We start from the raw sequence: 17154 nt of genomic DNA on the forward strand, positions 1-17154 counted from the left end.
CAAACCTTCATTATCTGGGCAAGAGAGAGGCTCATTATCTAGCCAACAGCCTGGGGCTTCGAAGTGCCTCAGTTTTCTTTTTTTTTTTTGGGTGAGGCAATGAGGGTTAAGTGACTTGCCCAGGGTCACACAGCTAGTAAGTGTCAATCGTTTGAGGCCAGATTTGACCTCAGGTCCTCCTGACTCCAGGGCCGGTGCTCTATCCACTGTGCCACCTAGCTGTCCCAGTGCCTCAGTTTTCTAACTTCCAATCTTGTCCATCCCCTCATGTAGATAAACAGCTGGGGAAGGGGCACAGAGATGGATGGTGAGAGGCTACTCCGTGTAGAGTGAGGTACCTGGGAGAAGACCAAGGAAGGGCTCATGGGGTCACGGGGGCCAGCAGGGACAAGGCAAGGGGCCCAGGCAGAGTGGGAGGCTATGGGGCGGGGTGGGGGGGGCAGGCAGAGTGGGAGGCAGTGGGGCCAGGGGAGGGGGCAGGGAGGGCGGCTGACTGCTTCAGGAGGCAGGATTTTTCCAAACCTATAAATTCACTTTTGACAAATGAACGGCCAAAGCAGATTAACCTTGGTGTTAAGCCTCTCTAATGGCTTCTGAATCTCTTTCCCCAACAGGCCCAATCGCGGGCTGCCTTCCCCCTCCGTGGCGGCGGCCCTACATTGTTCTGGGCCCAGCCTCTTCTTGCTGGATTTCGCTTCTTTTCTCAGACAGAGCGGCCTGAGATGCTATCAGGCTGGAGGCTCAGTAAACAGGACATCCATAATCCCTCGATTTCCCTCTCTGCTCCCAGGCCCCAGAGATGTGGGGCTGATTGGTGCTTGATTCCCAGCTCCCATCGAAAGTCCCTTTGTCAGATCTGTGCCCTAAATCCCCTAATTCTGTGATAAAAGAAGCATTACCAAGCCATTTTCTCCAGTGAAAGGGAGCAGGCAATGAAAGAAAGCAATCCCAACAATGACTAATAGCCACGTGGGCCTGGCCTGGCCTGGCCTGGCCCGGGAGGGGAGAGGGGGCTGCAGCAGCAAACAGACACACGGACGAGAGCAGAGCCGGCAACAGGGGAGGTCGAGGCAGAGAGATGGCAATGGGAGGGATGTGTGGAGAGATGGGAAACAAGATGAGAGCAAGAGAGACTGAGGCAGAGCTGGGAGTGGGAAGAAGAGAGACCAAGACAGGGAGGGAGATAGGAACAGGGCAGGAGAGACAAGAGAATGAGTTGGAAATGAGAGGAAAAGACAGGGAGAGACAGAGTAAGTACAAAAGGAAAAGGAATGGGAACAGGGGAGAGAGGGTGTCGGAGAGACAGAGAGAAGGAGGGAGGGAGAGAGATAGATGGAGAGAAAGGAGAAAGAAGAGAAAGAGGCAGAATCAGAGGGAGCAACAAAGGTTGGAGAAAAAGGGGACAGAAATAAGCAGAGGGAGGAAGAGAGAGAACAGAGAGAGAAAGGAGATGAGAGACAGGAGGGAGAGAGATGGAGACAGAGTCAGAGGGAAAAGGTTAAGGAGAGAGAGAAGAGATAGAGACAGAGAGAAGACAGAGAGAAAAAGATAGGAGAAAAAGGGGAGAGAAAGAAAAGAAGAAACAGGGAGAGATAATGAGAGAAGAAAGAGGAGACAGGAAAAAAGAAATGGAAACAGGAAAGACAGAGTGAGAGAAAGAAATAGGAGAGGAGACAGGGAGACAGTGAAAGAGAGGAGAAAGAAGAGAGACGGAGGGAGAGAGAAAGAGAGGAAGAGGAATGAGAGAGAAGAGACAGAGAGAGAGAGAGGAGAGAGACACAGAGAGATAGAGAGACACAGAGAGAGGGAGAGGGAAATGGGCAGTGAGGTGGGACAGAGGAAGAGGAGCAGGCAAATGCGATGGGAATAGGAGAAAGCTGGAGAACCAGAGGGAGTGCCAGGCAGAGAATGGGACAGGACATAGAGGGTCATCCTGGGAGGCAAAGAGGGTAGGAAGGAGCCCTGGGCAGGATAGACGACCAAAGAAGCCATGAGTGCTGGCACCAGGAGATGGGAGCAGGAGAGGGGGGATCCATGGGATCAGAGAGGGTACGTACAGACCAGGGTGGGGTGAACTCAGGAAAATGGAAGAGGGAGACACAGGGACTTGGAGGAAAGAGAGCCAGGTGCGGGGAACGAGGCAGAGGGATGGGCAAAAGAGCCTGGAAGAGGGACCCAGAGAGAGAGAACTGAGGTGGAGGTGATGGCCCGGATGGGGAAAGAGGCAGGAGAGAGGGAGAGAGTCTGGGCTGGTAAGCAGGGAGGGCCATGGGCACCCAAGTCAATCAGGAGGAAGGTGGTACCATTTTGGCCCCTCTGGGGTCCCAGCCCACCCAGTGGAGGAGGCAGCCCTTTGTCTCCTGGGGCTTCTAAACTCAGGACCTGTCTTCAGGAAGTGGTGATTCTTCTGCATGGAGGCCTCATGGAGGGAGGGGAGCAGGGGAGGCCCTTGGGCTGGGGTTGGCCCTGTTCTGGAACAAGCCAGGAGGGGGCCCTGCCTCCCCCAGGAGGACTGAGCTCTGTTCTGGGGTAGAGAAGAGAGAGGACATATCTAGCTGGGCTATCTGGGAATGGGACAGGGGTAAAGGGGCAGCAGGGAAGGCCAAGATGGGAAGTCCATCAGTAGAGTCAGAGTCCGGCCTCTCTGTCCCCTTGGGCAGCTCAGCTCTGTGATGAATACTTCGTGGTCACCATCTGAATGGTTGCTGTCTGTGAAGTGTCTAAAATTCTAGCTATACTGTCTAAAAGTCTAATGAGTGGTCACCAATAAATTAGAAGCTTTAGCAAGAGTTTAGACTTTTTTTTGTTGTTGTTGTTGCAGGGCAATGAGGGTTAAGTGACTTGCCCAGAGTCACACAGCTAGTTGAGTGTCAAGTGTCTGAGGCTGGATTTGAACTCAGGTCCTCCTGAATCCAAGGCCAGTGCTTTATCCACTGCACCACCTAGCTGCCCCCAAGAGTTTAGACTTTTAAGCCTTTATTAAGGAGCATAAGAATTTGGTGAGGAGAGAGGAAGAGGCTTAGATGCCTACATCTATCTATCTCAGGGAGCCAGCATTTCTGCTCCACTCCCCACGAGGTCCTGGCGAAAGAGTGAGAGCTCACCCCTTCTTCGTCCCACAAGCCTCCTGTATGAACCAGAAACATCAAACGTCACTTCCTGACTCCAAGGAACTGTCCTTCCAAGCCACATGGCTTGCCCTCAGACGCCTTCTCCTCAGGGTGGAGCTTTCCTACATTATCTCTCCAGCAGGAGGCGTCACTCCAGTTGTCACAGAGGTAAGCAGAAAGAGGGTTATGGGTGAGGAGTGGGGGCGGGGGGGGGGAGAGGTACCTCAGATACATGGCCCCCCTCATTATTGGCAGAAGATGGGAGGATGCCACTTCATTGAGGACCTCACCACCTCCTCTTCCTGCTTCCTGTCTCCCTTCTTTTTATGATATTATTGCCTAGCCTGGAGGGAAATGAAAAACATTTGTTCCCTTTTTTAAAACAAGTTTACTAATGTGCTATCCACATAACTTGCCTAGATTTTAGCAAAGGATTTGATGTTTCCAACAATTCTTGTGGAGAAAGCAGAGAAACGTGCACCAGTTGATTATAATGTATTGACTAGGTAATGGTTCCATCCCATGTGGCAGGCACCCCCCAGTGCAGCACCCCCATTGGTCCATTTCACACTTTTATCAGCAACTCGGATAAAAGCATAGATGGTTTGCTCAACAAAACTGAGAGGGATGATAGCAAACACACCGGATTTCAGAGTCAGGTCTCAAAGATTTTGATAGACTAATACTGAATTAAATGTATAGATGAGGGCAGCTAGGTGGCGCAGTGGATAAAGCACCAGCCCTGGATTCAGGAGGACCTGAATTCAAATCTGGCCTCAGACACTTAACACTTACTAGCTGTGTGACCCTGGGCAAGTCACTTAACCCTCATTGCCCTACCAAAAAAAAAATGTCTAAATGAACTCTGGTAGGGATAAATGTCAAGGCATACACTTGGGTTCAAAAAATCAACCTCCCAAGCACAGGAGGAGGAAGGCATGTGGTTGGTCTGGAAACTATCTGGGAGTTTTAGGGGATTGCAAACTCCATCTTAGCATAATGCCTGGCCCATAGTGGGAGTTCAGTAAATATTGATTGAGTCTGTATATTGTGGATCTAATCTGCTCCGCCGATCAAATTGTTTTGATGATAACATTTTTTTGTTCAGTTGGGTCCAACTCCATGACCCCATTTGGGATTTTCTTGACAAAGATTCTGAAGTGTTTGCTATTTCCTTCTCTAGTTCATTTTACACATGAGGAATCTGGAGGCAAGCAGGATTAGGTGACTCATTCAGGGTCACACAGCTAGTAAGGGTCTGAGTTCAGATTTGAATTCAGGAAGATGAGTGAGTCTTGTCTCTAGGTCCAGCACTCTATCTGCTGTGCCACCCAGCTGCCCTATGAAAATGACTGCTTAATAATACAGTTTAGGGGGTGGCTAGGTGGCGCAGTGGATAAAGCACTGGCCCTGGATTCAGGAGGACCTGAGTTCAAATCCGGCCTCAGACACTTAACACTTACTAGCTGTGTGACCCTGGGCAAGTCACTTAACCCCCATTGCCCCATAAAAAAAAAAGAAAAAAAATTAATAATACAGTTTAAGATCTGGTACTACTAGACCTCCTTCCTTACCCCTTTTTTTCATTGGTTCCCTTGATATTTTTGCCTTCAGACACATTTTATCATCTTTTCTAGTTATGTAAAGTAGTCCTTTGGTAGTTTGGTATGACACGGAATAAGTAAATTTAGGTAGTATTGTCATTTTTTTTTTTTTTAGTGAGGCAATTGGGGTTAAGTGACTTGCCCAGGGTCACACAGCTAGTAAGTGTTAAGTGTCTGAGGCCGGATTTGAACTCAGGTACTCCTGACTCCAGGGCCGGTGCTCTATCCACTGCGCCATCTAGCCGCCTCCTGTCATTTTTATTTTATTGGCTCATCCTGCCCATGAGCAAGGTAGTAAGTAGCCTATTTCTCCAGTTGCTTAGGTCTAACTTTATTTGTGTGAAAAGTGTTTTGTAATTGTGTGTGTCTTGGCAGTTAGACTCCCAAGTATTTTATACTATCTGCACTCATCTTCAATAGGATTTCTCTGTCTAGCTCTTGTTGCTGGTGATCTTTAGAAATGCTGCTGATTTGTATGGGTTTATTTTATTTACATGTGTGGCTGTAAGTTTGCTGAAGTTGTTCATTATTTTCATTAGGTTTTTTGAAAGTTCACTCTCTAGGGTTCTCTGAATAAGCCTTCACATCATCTACAATAAGCAAGAGCTTTATTTCTTTACTCTCTATACTTATCTGCAATATCTTTTTGTTGTCATTGCTATAGCTAACATTTCTAGCAGTGAGTTGAATAATAATGGTGATAAAAGGGCAGCTAAGTGGCACAGAGGTTAGAGTGCCAGGCCCGGAGCAAAGAAGACCTGAGTTCCAATCTGTCCTCAGACACACATTAGCTGTGTGACCCTGAGCAAGTCACTTCATCCTGTTTGCCTCAGTTTCCTCATCTGTAAAACGAGCTGGAGAAGGAAATGGCGAATCGCTCCAGTATCTTTGCTGAGAAAACTCTAAATGGGGTCACAAAGGGTAGGACATAACTGAACAGCAGCAACAATGGTGATCATAGGTGTCCTTGCCTGAAGTAACTATTCATATATGAAAACTAACCAAAGGTAAATAATTACATGGAACTGGGATGCTACTCATGAGCTCCTAACAAAGAGGGGAACATAGCTAGTAGGGTTTTGAGCTTACAGGGAAAGAGAAGAGTAATACCCCCCCAGCCCCCTCAGGTAGCAGCCCGGCCTTGGGAGAGAGGGCCAGACCTTACACTTATTACAACTCCATTATCATTTCTTCTAAGAAGAAATTAAAGAATAGAAATTCCAAATTAAAGAGTAGAACCAAAACATCTCATAGTTCATTTGATGTATATAGATAATAGAGCCACTAGGTGGCACTGCAGTGGGTATTTCCTGGCATGTGGAAGACTCAATCTCCCTGAGTTCAAATCTGGCCTCAGACACTTACTGGCCATGTGACCCTGGGCAAGTCACTTCACCCTGTTTGCCTCCGTTTTCCTGTCTGTAAAATGGGCTGAAGAAGGAAACTGCGAAACCACTCCAGTCTCTTTGTCAAGAAAATCCCAAATGGGGAAAAAAAGAATCAGACATAAATGAAACAACCAAAATAATAACAATATGGATAACATCATGTTATAGGACTTCAGCGAAAAATAAATTAGTCAGTTCTTTCATCTGGCTAAATCTTTCTCCAATGATATAAAAATAAATGCAAACTGCTTAACATTCACCCAGGAAAGATAGTTTCCTCCATTAAATTGTAAACTCCTTGAGGGCAGGGATGATCTTCTGCCTCTTTTTGTATTCCTAGCACTTAGCATAGTGACTGGCACATGGTAGGTGCTTAATAAATGTTTATTGATTGATTGAGGCAAACAGAGGGTAAGTGACTTACCCAGAGTCATATGGCCAGTAAGTAGCTCAGCTGACTTTCACAATAGCCCTGGGAGGATGATTAGCCTGGGGAAAGGAGATTGAAGGGGGAAATGACCACTGGATCCTAGTCTCGGGATAGGCCGGACTAAGTGCCTCTGTATTCCCTTCCAATTCCAAGATTCTGGTAGTATTGGCCCCGTCTTACAGATGGGAAAGCTTAGCCCAGCAAGCAAGTGTTGGGGGTGGGATTTGGGTCAGAGAGTCAGTATCACATCATACAAGGGACCACAATGTCTGCCACCCCTCTGCTCCAATATCTCACAGGATCTCGGCATCTCAGAGCGAGGGTTTTCTGGCCAATCCTGCTCATTTTACAGAGGAGAAAACTGAGGTCTGGTGAGGTGGGATTTGCCCAAGGAAGGGTGGCATTATTGGCAGGTTATCCAGAAGGGAGGAAGGACAGGTGCGAGACCCCCTAAGATGGCACAATTTTGCCATCTGTGAGGCTGGGTGGTGGAGGACTCAGATTGGGGCCTCCCTTTGCCTCTGCTTCTGTTCTGACTTCTCTTTACCAGAATCTCCCTGTTTCTGTTCAACTGGAGGCAACTAGGTAGCACAGAGGATGGGGTGCTGGACCTGGAAGCCTTGAGTGTGAATCCTGCACCAGACCCTGACTAGCTGCCTGACCCTGGGCACTTAATCACTCTCAGACTCAGTTTCCTCTATCTTCAAGGTTATTGTGAGAATTAAATGAGTTAACACGTTAAAAGGCATCAAACCTTAAGGAACTGAAGACATACTGGCTATTGTTCCTCTCTCCAGTTTTCCTTAGATTCTTGTCTGGAAGGGTCTCTCTGGCCCTCCCTTTCCTTTTGGCCTCTCTCGTCCCTCTGTCTGGAGCCAGCGGTCCTTTTCATTCTCCCTCACTATACCCATCTCTCTCTCTCTCTGTTTCTTTCTCCGTCTCTCACGTTATTTCCTTCTCTGTCTCTATTTCTCTCTGTCTCTGTCTCTCTCACTATTTCTGTCTCTCTCATTATTTCCTTCTCTGTCTCTATTTCTCTCTCTATTCCTCTTTGTCTTTGTCTCTCACTATTTCTCTCTGTCTCTGTCTCATTCTTTCTGTCTCTCTTGCTTTTTATTTCTCTTTGTCTCTCTCACTGTCTATTTCTTTCTCTCACTATTTCTCTGTCTCTGCCCCTCGGTGTCTATTTCTCTTTGTCTCTCTCTGTCTCTGTCTCTCTCACCATCTATTTCTTTTTATATTTTTCTGTCTTGCTGTCTATTTCTCTCTATTTCTGTCTCTCTCACTATTTCTCTCTGTCTCTTACTATTTCTCTGTCTCTCTCATTTTCTATTTCTCTCTGCCTCTATCTCATTATTATTATTATTAATTGTTATTATTATTATTGGTGGGGCAATGAGGGTTAAGTGACTTGCCCAGGGTCGCACAGTTAGTAAGTGTCAAGTGTCTAAGGCTGGATTTGAACTCAGGTCTTCCTGAATCTAAGGCTGGTGCTTTATCCACCGTGCCACCTAGCTTCCCCTCTCTCTCATTATTGTTCTCTGTCTCTCTTGTTTATTTCTCTGTCTCTCTTGTTGTCTATTTCTCTCTGTTTCTCTCACTGTCTATTTCTCTCTCTCACCATATATTTCTCTGTCTCTCCATTTCTCTCTTTCTCTGTCTCTTCTATCCTTCTCATTCAGTCTCTTGCCTTCTCTTTCTGTCTCTACAACTCTCCCTGCCATGTCCAGCCCGGTGTCTTTTTTTCCATCTGTCTCAATGCCATCTGATGTGACAATTTCTTCCTGGCAGGGAGCCCTCCCCTGTCCCCAGGGAATAATGGATAGAGTTTTTTAAGGCGCTAATCCTCTGGGCCCATTTCTGGCCTGGGAACGGTTCTCCTGCTGATGCCTCGGACCCAGGCTGCTCACAATGGCACCAAACACCACCTCCAATCTCCACTCGAGATGGAGAGCAAGATTTCGTCCCGGACTCATTTCGGGAGGATTAGCTAAATCTTAGATCCACGCTAACCCCACACAAAGCTACGAAGATTAGGGAGAATTTCTTTTATTCACAGGGGTCTTAGAGTTTTCTTTCCAAAGGGATTATACATCTCTCTCCCTCGATATATATATTTATATATATATATATATATATATATATATATATAAAGAGATAGATATTTAAGACAGCCCCCAGCCAGCAAGCTGGGAGCTTAGAGAGAAATACCTATCGATGTCTGTGCTCTCCATACCATAACACTCCCTAGGATAGGAGCTGAAGGGCAGCAGGAAGCTTCTTGGGGCTCCTGGGTCTGCTGGGCCAGGGGCTGTTCATTGGCTACAATCTCCTTGTGCCTCAGGACCCAGGTGGCAGCGGGGCATGGCATTGGCTGGCAGGGCTGTGCCAGGCCGGGGGAGCCTTGGAAGGCCATGTCCCTTCAGCATTGACCACATCTTGTCTAGCCCTCCCCCACCAGCCTTGCCCCTCTTTGGCCCACAGCCCCAGAACATGAGTCCTGAGCCGCCCAGGGGGTCCCACTCTCCTGGAGCCCTGCCTGAGGACTCTGAGGAGCCAGAGGAGCCAGGCCCGGCAGCTTGTGGTGTCTGCTGCTGCTGTGCCCACCATGCTGGCCCCCACAGTCTCCAGGAGCCTGCTGTCTGGCTGGGTGAGTATGCTTGCTTGGGGACTCCCAAGGGGTGCAATGCCATGGGGGTGCAGCCCATGGAGGAGGCTCTGCCCTGAGGTCACCAGAAAAGCTACAGAGAGGGAGTCAGAGGCCTTGGATCTGAATCCTGGCTGGGCTACTCACAACTTGATAATGTCTCTCGATGTTCTCCTCCGTCAAGTGAGAGGTTTGGTTTAAATAACTGCTAAGGTCCCTCCAGCTCTGCTGTTCTAGGCCCCTCTGTTATTGTGAGCTGCTGAGGGTCCCCTGGAGAATAGTCTTCTCTCTGCAGCATGGGGCATATGGACCATAGTTCCCAGCCAGGACAGGGAGGACTGGATAAAGGAATGAGCACAGCAGCATCTAATGTCCCTGGACCATAGACCTTGGAATGTCAGAGCTGGAGGGGCCTGAGAACAGGGAATGTCAGGGCTAGGAAGGGTCTTAGAATAGAGGATGTCAAGACTGGGAGGGACCTTAGAATAGGGGATGTCAAGGCTAGGGGGGCCTGAGAACAGGGAATGTCAGGGCTAGGAAGGGTCTTAGAATAGAGGATGTCAAGACTGGGAGAGACCTTAGAATAGGGGATGTCAAGGCTAGGGGGGGCCTGAGAACAGGGGATGTCAGGGCTGGGAGGGGCCTTAGAATAGGGGATGTCAGGGCTAGGAGGGGCCTTAGAATGGGGGATGTCAAGGCTAGGGGGGGCCTGAGAACAGGGGATGTCAGGGCTGGGAGGGGCCTTAGAATAGGGGATGTCAGGGCTGGGAGGAGCCTTAGAATGGGGGATGTCAAGGCTGGGGGGGGCCTGAGAACAGGGGATGTCAGGGCTGGGGGGCGCTTATAACAGGGAAGGTCAGAGCTGGGATATCATCAAACCCAACATCTCATTTTGCAGGGAAGGAAACTGAGCCTCAGTCGCTGAATCCGCTGTCACATGGTGTGAGTTAGTGGCCAAACTGACGAGGCCTCCAGCTTGTCAGTACCCGGTTCTAGGCAGGCCTCGGAGCAGAATGAGAAGGCTGAGAGAAGGGGCCATTCTGCTCCAGCAGCACCTCCATCTCCCCCTTCCTTCCACATCTCGCTGAGCCATTGGGCATCTCTCCAGGGGCCAAGCGAGAAGTGAAGAGGGTCTGGATCCAGACAAGCCTTAGCCCCCCCAGGGCCCCACTTCTCCAGGACAATACTACTAATTCCTAGTTCTCTGAAAATCGCTTTTGTCTCGTGGTCCAGAGCAGCCGTCTGCGCATGTCTGCGCACGTCTCCCCGACTAGACTGGGAGCCCCTGGAGGGCAGGACCGGCCTTGGCCTCTTTTTGTATCCCCAGCACTTAGCGCAGGGTCTGGAGCACAGTAGGTGCTTCATAATGTTTGCTGTCCTACTGACTGATTCCCCTCCCCCTAGTTTTTCCATTTTTGTCCCCTTCTGTCTGTCTTTGCTTCAGTCCCTCCTGCTCTGGGGCTCTGCCCCTGCCTCTGTCTCTGCGGCTTCTCCCACTCTGCCCCTAGCAGGGGAGCCAGGGTGTTGGCTTTCTTTCCTTCCTTCTCTTTCCATTCTCTAATCTCTCATTCTTTCTCTCTCTGACTCTCTCTTCCCTTCTCTTCTCTCCTCCTTTTTCTCTCTGTGTGTCTCCCTGTCTCTCTCTATCTCTCCTCTTCTCTAGCCATCTCTCTTTCTCTCTCTCTCTAATTCTCTCTCCTCTCCTCTCTCGCCTTCTCTCCTCTCTTTTCTTCTTCTCCCTCTCTCTCATTCTCTTTCTTTCTTTCTTTCTTTCTTTCTTTCTTTCTCTTTCCTTCTCTCTCCTCCTCTTCCTCTTCCTCCTCCATCTCTCTCTCTCTCTCTCTCTCTCTCTCTCTCTCTCTCTCTCTCTCTCTCTCTCTCTCTCTCCCTCTGTGTCTGTCTCAGTGTCTGACTTTCTCTGTTTCGGTTTCTTCCCTCTGTCTTTCCCATTTAATATTTCTATATCTTGCCCTATCTCTCATGATCTCTTTGTCTTTCCCTCTCTATGTCTCTGAGCTCCAGTGTCTATTTTTCTAACCCTTGTTCATTGGGTCCTCTTTCTGTCCCTGCCTCTCTCTTTCTATTTCTCTCTCTCCTGTCTCTCTGTCTCCCTTCTATGTCTCTGTCTGTCTGTCTGTCTCTTTCTTCCAGAAAAGTTCTATGGGAAGAGCCCTCAGATTCAGAACCAGAAGACCTGAGTTCAAATCCCATTTCTGCCACTTATGATCTGCATGACCTTGGGAAGTTGTCCAGCCTCTAGGCCTCAGTTTCCCTGTCGGTAGACAGAAGAGGGCTGGATCCGATGTCCTCTGAGGTCCCTTTCAGTCCCAGGATACTATGCTCCCACCTGCTGGACTAGGTGGCCTTGGTTCCGGGGCCCCAGAAGGCCCCCATGCCCGGGCCAGTGGGGATTGCTGGGGCTCACTTGAGCTGTGGGTCAGAACTCCGGGTGACTTTCTCTCTGCCTTTGTTTCCCTCTCCCAGACTCCAGGTTTCCTTGGCCACTGAGGCTGCTTCCTGCTACAGGCCGGGTGTGCAAGGGGCCCCGGGGCCCCCCAGCTGGGACCCTACCTCCATTCCAACCCTTGCAGAGAAGAACCCGCAGGCACCGAACCATCTTCAGCGAGGAGCAGCTGCAGGCCCTGGAGGCCTTATTCTTGCAGAACCAGTACCCAGATGTGGTGGCCCGGGAACATCTGGCTAACCGCATCCACCTCAAGGAAGAGCGCGTGGAGGTAGGGAGCTCATGGAGAGGGAGGCCAGGGTCGGGAAACCTCTGAGGGCTCAGGTAGGCACAGCACCCCCATCCTCTGCCCCGATTCTTCCTTTCTGTCCCTCCTGGATTTCTCCCCAGTCTGCTCCCACTCCTCTAGCCTGCCCAGTTCCCTTCCCCACCTCGATCCCTGAGGCATCCTCTTCTCTAAGCTTCCTCCCAGCTCCGGCAATCTGTGTGCTAAGGGACTTTCCAGTCTTGATGGGCTATGGTCCTTCTCAGCCCTGACATTCCACGTTCTAAGTTCCCTCCCAGCGCTGACCTTCCCCAAGTCCATGCCAGGCCCCCCTAGTCTGCCTGCTCTATCCCTGGGACATCTCTGTCCAGAAGCTCTCTTGGGAAGTCCCTGGGGGACTTGCAAAGCAGATCCCACATTCACCCTGAGCCCTCCTCCCCAACTCGCTGAAGAAAGGGAAATCAAGGCAGGAGTGGAGGGCAGCATGTGGGAGGTGCCTGCTCTTCCAAGTCTGACCCAAGGCTCTTGCTCTCTTTGTCCCCCACCCCTCCCACAGGTCTGGTTTAAAAACCGTCGGGCCAAGTGGCGGCATCAGAAGCGGGCGTCAGCCTCAGCCCTCATTCTGCAGGGGGCTAAGAAGGCCCCCAAGGAGAGCTGCTGAGGGACAGCATGAAAGAAAAGCCTTGGGGCTCCCTGGAAAGGATGGGGCAGCTGGCAGGGGGATAGTGAGAGCGCCTTGCCCCCTTGGGTCCCTCACCTTTTCATTCTTCTTGTACCTCACCCCTTGGCCCGAGGTGGGGACGGTCATTAGTCTTGGTGGCCAGCTTGGGGGGAGCTGACAAAGGAGACTGGCCTGCCCCCTCCTTTCCCCTTAGTCCTGGCCCTGATCCCTCCCTTTCTTCCTGAGACCCCAAGGTACCAGTCTGTCCACCCTGATGATCAAGGTTCCTGGACCATGGGCTAGGTGTGAAGGGCACAGAGAAGGGGGCCAGACCAGACAGTCCCACCTTTAGGTCAGTCAGGAGTGTAGGTAGAATCTCAGAGTTTGAAAAGACTTGGGAGGTCATTTTGTCCAAGGTTTGCAGTGCCAGGACTTTGCTTGTCAAACCCCACCCCTAACCTGCCATCTGTAGCACGCTGCCCATTATCCCTTATGAGCATCTGTGGCTGAAACTTCCCCTCACTTCCCAGTGATCACCCCTGACCTCTTGTGGCTGCTAGGGACAGCTCATGTCCATCTGTGGCCCCATTGCTTGGGCTGACTGGAGTGGTTGCCCTGGGTGCCTGGGGCCCAGCTTTGTGATTTGCCCAAGCTTGAGGGCTTGCCTGGATCCCGAGAGGAAATGCAGGGGGTGAAGCCCCTACTATGTGTTATCCTGGGCTGGCACCACCTGGGCAGGGGGATGCCCAAAATGCCAGGGCTGGGTCCTGCTGGATGTGGGTTATTTGGCAGCCCAGGGCACTGGGTCATGAAGTTTACTCAAGTGTGAACCTTTGAGTATTAAAGCCAGAGCATGGACCATTAGTGGGGTAACTTGGGGGAGACAAGAGGGGCATCACTGGGGTCTGGCATGGCTGGGAAGGCTTCCTGGGGGAGATGAGATGGGAGCTGGGCTGGACCTCACACCTTCCTGAGGGCATCCACCATCTACCCTGTGGCCCTGCCTTCTGTCTCTCTCCTCCCAGCCATGTCTCCTAGGAAGAAACTTCCTGAGGTCAGCTCACCCCTTAGCTTCAGCACTTCCCTTATGCCTCAATGAAAACTCCCAAATCTTTATCTTGCCATTTAAGTCCCACACAATTGGCTACCATGGGCCACCAGCTCCCTGGCTTACCCTAAATGCCCACTCCATCCATTCAGGCACTTGTGACTCTCACCGTCTTTCAGATATGTGACCTTGGGCAAGTCACAGTTTTGTGAGACCCCCATCTGGGTCACCTCTCTAGGCCTCTGTTTCACAGTTTTTCTTTTCCTTAAAATTTTGGATAAATTTTGTTTTTATATCATTCTCTTTCCCAATGTATCCTTTCTCCTGGTCCAGACAGCCAACTCTTGCAAAAAAGATGAAAAAAATTGGTTTAGCAAAATTGACTTCCATATTGAAAATGTCTGACATCATATGCAACATTCTATCACCATAGTTGTGACCTCTGCCATCGAAGGGGCAGAAGGACCTTCTCCTCATTCTTCTCTGAAGACAAGCTTGGTCATTGTACTTTTTGCCTGGCACATAGTAGGCGCTTAATAAATGTTTATTGACTGACCCACTGAATTCAGTTTCAGTCGTTTTGTTGTTTGTTCCACTTATAGGGGTGCAGCCCCTGGGCCACAGAGGTCTTCGCATCCATTGCATGTATTATCTCTTACAGGACAGCAAAATTCCATTAAAATTCCCTTCCCTCGTCTCCTCTCCTCTTCTCTTCCCTCCCCTCCCCTCCCTTCCCTTCCCTCCCTTTCCCTTCACATTTACATGCCATAGTTTGTTTAGTCATTTCCCAATTGATGGGTATCTATAGTCACCAGAGTTTTCCATAGGATTTAGAACTGAGAGTGAGCTTAGACATAGACTGTTACTTCATACCCACTGTGCAGCGGTGAGATGAATGACTCTAGATGCCTAGATGAAAAATTCCTCTAGGATCCAAGGACCTGGGTTCGAATCCTGCCTCTGATGCTTGCTGTCTGTGTACCCTTGGGAAGGTTAACTAAGTTCTATGGGCCTCAGTTTCCTCAACTGTAAAATGGAGTAGGTAACTTCTGAACTCTCTTCCAGCTGTACATGAGGGGTTCTGGGACGATAGTTGGTATGGCAGGATCCTTCTTAGAGGACATGTTTGAGGGGGCTAAGATAGAAATTCAAGCCCTGCCTTGAGCATTCATGCGGTGTCCCCCTCAGGGCAAGTCACTGAACTCACCTGCACCTCAGTTTCTTCACCCGTAAAGGGGGATCTCCCGGGCTGGGCATGATGAGGGTTCTTTGTGAACCTGAAGGCCTTCCTTATAGGAAGAAGCTCTTTCCTAGCTTGAGTCCCTCAGCTCAGCCCCTCAAAGCCCACAGGCCCAACCCAGGAAATGGAGTCAGAGAAGGGAAATGACTTCCTTTTGGTCAAAGGCCAGGAGGTTTCAGAGCTGAGAGGTAAACTCAATGGTCAGAGCACCTTCCCCCTACTCTCTACTGCTTCTTAGTTTAATAGGAGATAAGGCATGTCCACAGACCAGGATAAAACAGGATGGAAAATGACTTAGTGTGTAAGAAAGGCCCAACAGTGGAGCATTGGGAAGAAGTGTGTGTGTGTGTGTGGGGGGGGATGGTGGCAGAGCTGGGCTTTGGAGTAAGGGACAAAAATTGAGTAAGTCTATCAGCCTCCTCTGCCTGGGGTCCTGCCTGGTTGGACCAGACAAGGCCTGCAGCCTGTAACCAGCTCCCCAGAGACTTCCACAATGTCCCCAAAGTCTCAGGCACTGTGAAGCTTCAGTGGGATCAGTGGAAAAGTGACCACTTTTTTGAATAGCCCGTATCACTCACATAGCTGAGAAGGGCAAGCTTTGCATTTGTTCCCTCTTGGTATGGTTCTGTCTCCAGTTATACCCCACTCCTGTTGCCACCTGGTTGGCTCCTCCATTCACCATGACATCCAGAGCTTCACGGTTCTTTGGGGTGGCCCCCCTAGAGCAGACTGAATCTGATTTTGTATGCAACTACTCTGCCTCTTATCTTTATCTCTCTTGTGTCTCTGCTCCCCCTTCTAAAGGTCAAGTCAGGGTATAGCTCAGGTATATGAACTGGCTGTGAATCCACCAATCAGTCATTTTTTTTTTTTGGTGAAGCAATTGGGGTTAAGTGACTTGCCCAGGGTCACACAGCTAGTAAGTGTCAAGTATCTGTGGCCAGATTTGAACTCAGGTCCTCCTAACTCCAGGGTCGGTGCTCTATCCACTGTGCCACCTAGCTGCCCCTTTTTTGACTTTTTATTTAGAATTTTATTTTCCCCCTCAATTACATGTAAAAACAATTTTAACATCCATTGAAAAACCTTTGTGTTCCAAATTCTTTTCCTCCCTCTCTCCCTACCCCCGTTAGGAATGCAAGCAATTCAATATAAGTTATACATGTGCAGTCATGCAAAACATTTCCACATTAGTCAGGTTGTGAAAGAAAACAGACCAAAAAAACTTAAGAAAAAGAAACTTTAAAAAATATGCTTCAATCTGTATTCAGACACCAACAGTTCTTTCTCTAGAGACGGATCCCACTTTTCCTAAGTCTGGAAAGCATTTCTCATGAGTCCGTGAGTCATTCTTGATATTGTGTTAAAGGAGCAAGGGCAGGAGTCCTGGGAAGGGCTGTTCACATTTTACGGAAGGGTCAACTTCCTCAACAGATTGGTGCCTTGTTAAGGAGAAGAAAAGACACTCAGGAGGGCCATAGTCCCTTCCTGGACACAGCCTTGGCATTCTCTCTCCAGTAGAGTGAACGATAACTTCCCATATTTAATATAAAAATATTTACTTTGGATGGAATAGCAAAGAAAATCACAGGAAAATTAGGTAACAGAGTCCTTCTCAGCACCTATTCTAGACCAGGGCTTCTTCCTTTTTTAATCATAAAAATATTTTATTATTTTCTAGTTACATGTAAAATAGTTTTCGATGTTTGTTTTCATAGGATTTTTGGTTCCAGATTTTTCTCCCACCCACCCTTCCCTTCCCCCTCCCCCAAGATGGAAAGCAATCTGATATAGGTTATAGCTGTACAATCACATTAAACATATTTCTGCATTAGTCATATTTAAAAATTTTTTTTTTGTGGGGCAATGAGGGTTAAGTGACTTGCCCAGGGTCACACAGCTAGTAAGTGTTAAGTGTCTGAGGCTGGATTTGAACTCAGGTCCTCCTGAATCCAGGGCAGGTGCTCTATCCACTGCGCCACCTAGCTGTCCTGCATCAGTCATATTGTGAAAGAAGAAGCAGAACACAAGGGAAAAACCTCATAAAAGAGAAAAAAACCAGCCAAGAAGTAGAAACAGTATGGTTCAATCTGCATTCAGAATCCACAGTTCTTTCTTTCTTTTTTTTTTTTTTGGATGTGGAGAACATTTTCTATCACGAATTCTTTGAAATTGTTTTGGATCATTGCATTGTTGAGAAGAGCCAAGTCTATCACAATTGATCATCACACAATGTTGCTGTTTCTCTGTGTAATGTTCTCCTGGTTCTGTTCATCTCGCTCAGCATCATCAACATT

General features: G+C 49.0%; 1 protein-coding gene across 1 annotated transcript; it reads left to right on the forward strand.

Moving 5' to 3' along the window:
* The first annotated feature begins 9025 nt into the window (after window positions 1-9025).
* Window positions 9026-12580, forward strand: GSC2 (goosecoid homeobox 2). The gene is made up of 3 exons (XM_043989679.1): window positions 9026-9182; window positions 11664-11914; window positions 12465-12580. Exons 1-3 carry the CDS (start codon window positions 9026-9028, stop codon window positions 12567-12569), a joined length of 513 nt encoding a protein of 170 aa, XP_043845614.1. The 3' UTR covers window positions 12570-12580.
* Window positions 12581-17154: the final 4574 nt, after the last annotated feature.

The sequence above is a fragment of the Dromiciops gliroides genome, chromosome 1 (genome assembly GCF_019393635.1).
Source record: "Dromiciops gliroides isolate mDroGli1 chromosome 1, mDroGli1.pri, whole genome shotgun sequence".
Taxonomy (NCBI): domain Eukaryota; kingdom Metazoa; phylum Chordata; class Mammalia; order Microbiotheria; family Microbiotheriidae; genus Dromiciops; species Dromiciops gliroides.

Bases quoted from the DNA above. Each gene is read 5' to 3' on its own strand.
- GSC2 (XM_043989679.1), top strand. From the start codon at position 9,026: ATGAGTCCTGAGCCGCCCAGGGGGTCCCACTCTCCTGGAGCCCTGCCT. The intron at 9,183-11,663 runs GTGAGTATGCTT...TCCCTCTCCCAG, and splicing joins GGAGCCTGCTGTCTGGCTGG to ACTCCAGGTTTCCTTGGCCA. The intron at 11,915-12,464 runs GTAGGGAGCTCA...CCCCTCCCACAG, and splicing joins TCAAGGAAGAGCGCGTGGAG to GTCTGGTTTAAAAACCGTCG.